The sequence below is a fragment of the Atractosteus spatula genome, chromosome 4, assembly GCF_055471065.1.
Source record: "Atractosteus spatula isolate fAtrSpa1 chromosome 4, fAtrSpa1.hap1, whole genome shotgun sequence".
Lineage (NCBI taxonomy): Eukaryota > Metazoa > Chordata > Actinopteri > Semionotiformes > Lepisosteidae > Atractosteus > Atractosteus spatula.
The window spans coordinates 23,247,920-23,257,243 of record NC_142709.1 but is presented as its reverse complement, the minus strand read 5'-3'; the positions used below and the strand labels follow the sequence as shown (position 1 = coordinate 23,257,243).

At 35.2% G+C, this 9,324-nt stretch overlaps 1 protein-coding gene across 1 annotated transcript; it reads left to right on the top strand.

Moving 5' to 3' along the window:
• The first annotated feature begins 403 nt into the window (after window positions 1-403).
• spry2 (sprouty RTK signaling antagonist 2) lies at window positions 404-5,189 on the top strand. The gene is made up of 2 exons (XM_088914602.1): window positions 404-914; window positions 3,461-5,189. The coding sequence occupies exon 2, from the start codon at window positions 3,512-3,514 to the stop codon at window positions 4,499-4,501; it is 990 nt and encodes a 329-aa protein (XP_088770728.1). The 5' UTR covers window positions 404-914; window positions 3,461-3,511; the 3' UTR covers window positions 4,502-5,189.
• Window positions 5,190-9,324: the final 4,135 nt, after the last annotated feature.

Genomic DNA, 9,324 nt, shown 5'->3' with positions numbered 1-9,324 from the left:
AGATTTAGAGTAGTTTGATATTAACTATCTCTTAACACGATGGCAAGGCATTCATATGCAGAAATAATTGGGAAAGCATATCGCATAGCATTGTATCGAGCAATTCGTTAAAAATGAGTTAGAAATGATAAAGTAAATACGAAAAACTGTTCTTAAATTGGTACTGATATATATTTACATTTCTTTTTCATTTTCATTATTAGGAGGTATTTGTAGAAAGGTCATGTTAACTTTCTCCTTTTTAAGTCTTGCCATGTATTTGTTATGATTTTGTTATTGGCCTTTTAAGCGTGTCCCCCGCAGCTCTGAGTAGCTGCTGGCACAGAGCACTGTGAATGCGAATCCTGTCGAGCCAATGAGCTGGGACCGGATACGATATATCCTCTGGGACAACAACTGCTCTGTTCCTCCTTACTTCCACATGACGCCATTTACTGCATAAACCCGACCTCCTCCGGAAAAAAGAAAAAAGAAGAGAAAACTCGAAAGCACCTCGGTGTGCAAAGCAGCCAAACATTCGGCAACCACAGTAACGTTTCTTGAGAACTATCCAGCTTGCACGGCACTGAAGGTCTTTTGCTAAATGTGCTGGGGGCCGTTTTGCAGATCTCCGTACATTGCGTTTTGATGAAGAAGTACTGCAGGGATCTGCTGGATTCTCTTTACTTTATTTGAAATTATTTGTTTGTTTTTTTTTTACTGTCGCGTAAGCCCTCGTGTTCGTTTGGAAAGGAATGCGTATGTTTTCTCTTTTTCGCAATATAGAAGTGGATCAGGAGTTATAATTGGGATCAGACTGTTCTGCTGGATTTTGTGGATGGGTTTTCAACACAAGAGTGATTAGGAAATTGTTTTCCTACTTTGGATTTACTATTTCAAGGAAAAAAGAAGAGGGTGACAGTGGTGCGTTCACGGTGAGCTTTTGGTTTTATACATTAAGAAATCTGAAATTGTATGCTATGTTGGATGTTGTGCAGTGGAACGCTTTAACAACATGGGTTAAAAAAAAAAAACTTTTGCATTCTTTTTGAGTACTCGGAGTGCTTTAGCTCCGCGCCATTGGTGCTGTTCTGGGGGCGTAAGTGTGATCTCGTGTTCAACAGCTTTATTATTATTATGTTTTGCAGCACAGTGATCTGAACGATATTTATCTGTTTGAAATGTTTTTTGCAAGCATTCCACGTTGCATTCGGGTTTGGTTATTTTTGATTTAGTGCAACTTTGTCACCTGTTTTGAGTGTTGCTTTTCATTCCTAGATTCTTTTAATACTTATTTATTGCACGATTAATGAATAGGTGTAATGATAATACATGTAGACACCAAGGATTTGTTATAATCTCACTCGTGTGTCCTGACACCACAATTGTTTTATTCTATTTTCAGGTGTAACGTTTTTAGGTTACAGTCAGGTTTGTGGTTTCTATTGCAATATCGGCAACTTTATAGTCTTCCTTTTTGAACTATTTGTCAAATGCCCCACCCCAATGGTAAAGACCTTTGGCTGTGTAATCCTTAGTCCGATCACACATTCTTAGGGTCTGCCATGGAGATTTTCATTAACTTTTTCTTTTTAAAAGAACACATTAATGCTAAGCTTAAGATTTACAGTTAGCTGAGAAACGATAAGAAGGATTATTAACCTTGGTCTTAATAATCATAACTTTTAATATTACGGTGAATGCATTTCTATGTTACCGTTTTTAATAAGTTTACTGCTTTGTTTTTATGCCATTATTGCCAGAAATAGTGACAGTGTGAGTTGTCCTAGCTGCGTTTTCATCAAAGGGGATAGTCATAGTTCAGAGCGGTTGTAAATTTTGTGATGTTTAAAACGTGTTAGAATATTGTTCCACGCCTTTCTTCTCATTAAGTAAGCAGTTTAAAAAAGCAGATGATAGCGAAAGTTTGCACCTGTGTCAGTGGAAAAATAAGAACCCAGTAGATCAACTTTCTCTTTCACGTCTAAAACTGAGCATCTTTAAATTGCGTACGGCGAGATCGTTTCGCAAATAAATACAAGTTTGTTGGATATATAACAATACTTACTAGTACAGTATTTAACACACTGTATTGTCTGGAGATACGGTATGGTGCTAAAACTGGTTTCATCAGGAAAGTGTTCATTCAACAGACATCATTGTTGAGACTTTGACTTTTCGCTTGCAGAAAATTTCATTCTTTATCAGCTTTCTGCACCTCCCTATTTTCATCACTTCTGAAAATATAAAAGACTGCGGTATTCAAGTCTCCTTAAAAATGCATGAGTGTGGTGTGAGCTATTTGTTATGTTAAAAAGTCTAGCCTGCTACATTGTAATTCAGACGATGTGATCCCGTTTAAACTTTCTAAAGGAACAACGTCGTTAAAGCATTATTACATCCCAAGTCAATATCCTAAAGTTTGCAAAAATGCAAGTGGAAGTTTATTTGAACTATTCGACACATAAACCAAACTAGATTTGACGGTAAAAAACATTCCTTTCAAAGCTAAATCCTGCTGAGATCAAATAATTTGCTTTTGACATTACAAAAGGTTAAGACAGATTTTTAACTTTGAAACTGAGTACCAGTTTTATTTTTTTTATCTGTTCCGATCAACATGTTAATCTAATGTATAGGGGTATTATCATTAATGAGATTATGAGCACTAAGGTAAAAATGTTCCTCAATACAATTAAAGTAGAACACTTTGTTTTAACTTAATGTTAATCTATTGTGAACATTGATATGGTTGTCCAATCATAGTTTGTTAAAAAAATAAAGTGTAATGTTATAAAATAAAAGCTGCAGAATGTAGTATTTTCACATTTTTAAAAAGGCACATTGTATATGTCAAAATAAATATTAAGATGTAAATGGATGAAATAACAGCAATGTAAGTATGAAACTTTTAGGGAGTTCCCAGATTGTGATAAAATAACTTAGAACAACAGTTTTGATTAGGATATTTGTTTTACACTTGCTGTGGTTTGTAGATGTCTTAAGTTGAATGTAAAAAAAGACTAAGCAGGCGTTAAAGCTTTATTTTCCATACGTGGACATTTATTTTTGACCCTTCATGACTAAGTTCTTATCATGCATAAAATGATTTTTGAAACAAGCTGACATCCTGCATTTTAGTGGGGGTTAAAGAAAGTTTGGTATTCCCTGCAAGTACATGCAAACATACACAAATGGCAATAGAGAAGTCTGCTTGGGTTGAGCTGAACATGCCTTTCATATTCTTGACACTATATGATGATATTTTAATTTATCTGATTTATAACATTATGACTTCATGAAAATGTATCACCTTTTCCAACGCCTTTTTCAATGCTTTTATATGGTAGCACTGGCACTCAAATGGAAGGAATAGGGAAAATGTACATTTTTTCAGCTGGTTATGAAGTTGTCTACCAAATTATAGAGAAGTGATGTGTGGCTTGCCTATCTCATGCTTCATTAATTTAATTTCTTTCAGGATTTCAGATGTGTTCTACGCCTGCTGGAGGAATCCCTCTTCAGAGTAAAGATGGAGACAAGAACTCAAATCGGCAGTGGTTCTCCTGCACTGCTGCATCTTCTGCGTGACAGCGGGAGGCAGCATGCAGGAGAACCTGACTCCAGGGATACCTTGACTCAGCAGGCCCAGGTGTTGTCACTTGATCAGATCAGGATAATTAGAAGCTCCAATGAGTACACAGAAGGACCAATGGTGGCTCCTAGACCTGGGAGTAAACCCATTGCTCTCCAGTCTACTCAACACAAAACGGACAGTGTGCACGGCTTGACAAATGAACAGGAGCAGCAGAGGTTTATCCACAGAGATGCACATCACCACCACACGCGTTCTTCTAGGGTGGCTTTGTCCCAATCTACTGACGCAGTGAGTGCTGGTTCAAGGAGTAGGACAACTACAAACAGTACTTCCTCTGAGCAGAGGCTCTTGATAGATTCTCCCACTGAACGGATAATCAGGGTGCAGCCAAAACCTTCTGAACTTAAGTCAGAGGAGCTTAAACCCTTCACTTTTGAGGAATGTGGAAACCATGTGTATCGCTGTGAAGACTGTGGAAAATGCAAATGTGAGGAGTGCACTTACCCACGGACTCTTCCCTCTTGCTGGGTTTGTGACAAACGGTGCGTTTGCTCTCTTCAGAATTTGGTGGACTATGGTACTTGTGTCTGCTGTGTTAAGTGCCTGTTTTACCACTGTTCAAGTGATGACGAAGACAACTGTGCAGACAATCCCTGTTCTTGCAGTCAGTCAAACTGTTGTGTGCGGTGGTCTGCCATGGGCATAATGTCCCTATTTCTGCCTTGCTTGTTGTGTTACCTTCCAGCCAAGGGGTGCCTTAAGGTGTGTCAGGGCTGTTATGACCTTGTCAAACGACCTGGCTGCAGGTGCAAAAACACCAACACCATCTGTTGCAAGAATTTAGATTCCTCGGCTCAGAAATTTGAAAAGCCGGCACAGGAAACGTCTTATCATAAAGGACGTGCAACTTCAGAAACAAACTAATAAAGGTGTAGTTCTGGCACTGTAGAAGCAGTGGGTTGGGATTTGCTTATCTCTTTGCAGTGGCTCACATTTTTAGCCACCATTTTGTCTAGGGATGCATGTGGATAAAGCCCATCTGTTTTTTTTTAAAGACTAAGCCCAGAAATTTAGTTCTACAGACTCTTAATACAACTTATAAGCTACAGCTGCAAATTTTCCTGACCAATTGTTTGCTTGTGAATAGTTTTTGCAAAATATGTAAATTAGCATTTTTTCTGCCAGAGATAGTTTTATTTTTGTACATATAATATTTCAACTGTGAAAAAACGTGGTGCCAAAGCAGTGGCATCTTGAGAAAAAAATATTATACTAATATGTTGTACATTCAGTTGAATGTGAATCAATCAGTATGTTGTAGACTGTTGTACCTTACAAAAGTCAAACTGTAAAAGAATCTTATCCTCTCAACTTTACATGTACATTGTACAGTGACCATAAGAAACAGGCTTTATATTCTAATTTTTCAACGTATTGTTTAGTGTAAAGAATATTTATTTGAAGTTTTATTTTATAAAAAGATATTTATTTTAAAAGGCATCGATATCACCCTATTTAAAAATAAACTATCATTGTTGTTTCAAATAAGGGTGGCAAATCAGATGCATATGTGCGCTGCAAAATAGAAAATATATTAACGTTTCAAATTAAACAGTTGTTTGTCTTTTTTGATTTGTTCATTATCCTGAGAATTGTGTAATATAATTCAGTAGTATTTAGAGATCTATAGCACTATTTAGGACTTGGTTCCATCTCAAGGTTTGATGTTGACCTTGTGTTCTTTCTTTCTACCAAATTGAATATTCTAAATTCATTAGCATAATACTGCACTAGGAAGTCTGAAATTCCAAAAAGAGCTCTAAAATTAAAATAATGGGAGTGCAGTATTTAACATGATGAATACACATCAAAGCCCACTAAATATTCCAAAGAAATGAACTAGAATAAATTTAAGAAGACAGTGACCCACATTATCTTTTTTTACTGATTTCCATTATTTAACAGATTTAGTGGCTTTATCATGTATTTTATAGAGGAATCTAGGAAATGTTGCTTCAAGACTATTTCAAGGAAGCAGGTAGTTTTACAAATATATCTGATTAATGATACCAGTCCAACATTACATGCGGGTTATAAGGCATCTTAGACTGTAAGGTGAACATTTTCTTTTAGAATGAAAATGCCCTGATAATCTTCTTCAGAGTGAACAATGGAAACTGAACCAAAGAACAGAACTGGAAAGTATATGGAAGTCTAATTTAAACTAAGAATAGAGACACATCTTTACCCAAGACTGGTGCTGCTATGGAAAAAGCTGTGCAGCCATGCTGTTGAAATCAAACTCCTAATTTGTTTTGAGTATCTACTGGAAGAAGTCCTTTGATTAATTGCCTACTAATTACCAGAGGGGCAATACTGGCCAAGAGGCCTTCTCTCTTTTGTAACTTCCTATAAATCTACAAGTTCCATCAGGCCTGAAGTCTGTCTAGGAAATAGGCATTATGGATACTATAGGTTAGTGTATTAATAAGGTCTCATTTTAGAAACTAGGCTTCACAAGGTTTCACAACTCACCCTATATTGTCTGGTTATTCTCAGGTTGCCGTTTCACGGAACTAATCATAAAATTGGACTGCTTGTATTTGCGAGCCCAATATCTCATTAACATTCCTGTTCACATTCTAGATCCAGATATGTTTGTCTATATTTTATCGTTAAAGTTTAATCTCAGACTTCAAAAACGCTCTTTTTAATCAAAGTGTGGTAAGATTCATTTTGAGTACCACCTGGGACAAGTCAAGCTTCACTGTTCACTGTTCAGTAACATCTGTCACTGGTTACCTTAACATTCATTAAAATGGTTATCTGTTAATATTTTGCAAAAATGTGTTGATTTGTATAGCTAATGCTTGTTCTACTTCGGTTTTAACAAGCAGGTGCAGGGGTAAACATCTGATGGAATACACATTTGGCAACATCACTTTTGGAAAACAGGAAATAAAATGAAAAAGCTTTTTATCTTTACAAAGAGGAAGAAAAGAACGGGTTGGATGCCTTCCGTTCTAGCTAGTTTCAATTGCTGGCATCTTTTTCCCTTTCAAGTATGCATCTGGAAGTTATAGAGAAACTGAATGATGTTGCAGGCTTTCTTTCATGGGGCTAGCTGTAGGGCAGCATATGTTCTACTTGAGCTTTGTATCCAGCTTGACTGCTTAGCCTGTGTACCAGATGTTTAGAGTACACAACAACATATCAAACATTAAAATGTAGTGCACTAGTGGAAATTAGGGAAAGGCACCCTAAAATGAAACAGTCATGCATTACAAAAGGTAGCATACACACAGTTTTGCTACATAATTTGATAAACTTAAAAAATCTGTTTTAATGTATATACCTAGTAGTAATTTATTTTTAGAATATGTCATGATTTAATGCATAAAGTGCTTTACAAAGGAACTGTGAAGTGTGCAGTTATTATGCTTATATATAGTTTTAATGGCTACATCACTGGAAAAAAAACTTTGTTCTAGTCCAGAAGTAAAGCTTATATTTAATACAGAAGTATATAATAAAACCTTACTTAAATCAATTGTTCTAAGTACCTACATTTATTTAACCCAAAAATAAAATTGAGAAATGTTAAACGGGAGAGGCACAAACATAGCACAGTGTTTATCATTGCTGCCTCAAAAGCCTGGAGCCCTGGGTTAAATTTCAAACCAGGACTCTGCATGGAGTTATTATATTCTCAATGTGTTTGTGCAAGTTTTCACCAGGTGCTCCAGTTCCAGTTTCCTGCAGTCCAAAGACATACTGCCAGCTTTATTGGTTTCAGGGCCATGTCTTAGTGTGTGCATGTCTGTGTCTGTGTCATACGAATAGGCTCGGGGTCCCCTGCAACACTGTATTGGATAAAGCAGCAAAACAGTATATGCATGGAATATTAAATGGGTTATTTTCCACTCAGATTATCAATGCTGTTTTATTTAGATTTAAAAACTTAGTAATGGTAATGTGATCTAGGAATATTATAATCCTTCAAAAAGTTTAGCACATCAAAAATTGCATTCTCTCCACTTTCTTCCATATAGAGCATCTGTTTGTTTTAAATACAATATTTAATTCTATAAACCTTTAGATTTCACTGTCATCTGATTCATAAATGAAATCGCTTTTGGTAAAACCTTTTCCTTTTCAGATAAAGCCATGAAAAGGTTTTCAAAACATACTGCCTTTCAGGCAAATAAATCTAATGTATTTAAGTGGACATTTGTAGAATTATTTCATTGAATGCTTCCAACACTTGATAGACAATTGTCTGTTAAAAGTTTTGTTTCACACTGATAAATATGATGAACATGTTTCTTTTTAGATATCCTGGATATCAGTTTTCTACAAATTTTGTAGAGAGTTGTTGGAACTAAATTGCTAACATTGTTCCTCTGGTTTTATAACCTGATTTGGCTGCAAAAAATATATTAAAAAGCTAGAGTAACAATATGGAAAGTGGCGTTGGAACAACCCAGATAGTCCTCTGTTGTTCAACATTTGGTTCAGAAGGCACTACTTTTTATTTCCATGTTTTTTTCATTTTCAATTTTAACCTTGTAAGAAACAGAGCTGTCCTATTTCTTGAAGAGTCACTTGAACATCAGAGTCTTACCAGACTTGTAAAACTAGACACCTGCTTTCAAGGCCACCCAACACTTGAGGATAATGATATGCTGTTCCAATTAGAGTGCCTTGTAGTTTTCGGTGTTCAGGTTTATTTTTTTATTTCCTGTGGTTTTTGTGCTTGGGCGTTCTTCAGTACACAAAAGACGTCAGTGGAGCAATATCTAAACTGTAGTTTTCAACAAATATGTATTTTTTTTAAGTTTGTACAGGAACATAAATATATATTCAATTTTTTAGTGTGTTGAGATGTTCATGATGATGAGTCGAAAGAGTCCTATACTGATTTTATAAGTACATGAACATAGAATTGTATTTCATTTACAGTGTGAACATCTGAAAACTAAATTTAAGACAAAGATGTATTTCTCCTTTGATTAAGGAAACTTTCTAGAGCATTATCAGAATGGTTACAAAACACTGTTTCTTTTAAACCAATTTTTTTTTTAATTTGTAACTCAGCAATGCAACTGCAATTTTATGTGTTTTCTCATATCTCAACTTGCACGGGGACATATTTTATTTATTCAATAAAATATTTTTTTCAGAACTTTGATGTGGTGTTATATAGTTAATCATAACTAACTGTATCTAGTGTAGATCTACAGTATATGTGAAACTGAAAGTTGAAGTATTGACTAGCTCCAGTCTCTAAAATAATTTTTATTAAAATTTTACAGCAAATACCTTTTCAAAATTAGCTTGCTTCATTTATTCAATGCAAAATATAAAAAAAATATGATTTTATAGTGATTTAAGCTTTTAAGTCTGAAGTGACACTAAAATAATAGCCACAAGAACAGTTATTACTAAATGTATAAGTCCTTTTGATTATATACACAACTTTCAGCAGCTAGTAAACAAGATGATTGTGTATTTTAATGGTTGTTTCACTTCAAAAGATCATCTTCCTTAATAATTATCCATTATTTTTTAATATATACTAATCTGACAAGCTCTAGTTTTAACATGTGAGGATAAAAGCTTGTTAGCTCGTCTTCCTCGGTTAAATGTTCCCTGCATATGGATCTAAGGATCTCATCAATTTCATTGTCTCATTGCAATTTGCAGGATGTTTTAGTCTAAAAATATGTAACAGCACAATATAATGT

Coding starts and splice junctions, on each gene's coding strand:
- spry2 (XM_088914602.1), top strand. CDS start 3,512: ATGGAGACAAGAACTCAAATCGGCAGTGGTTCTCCTGCACTGCTGCAT.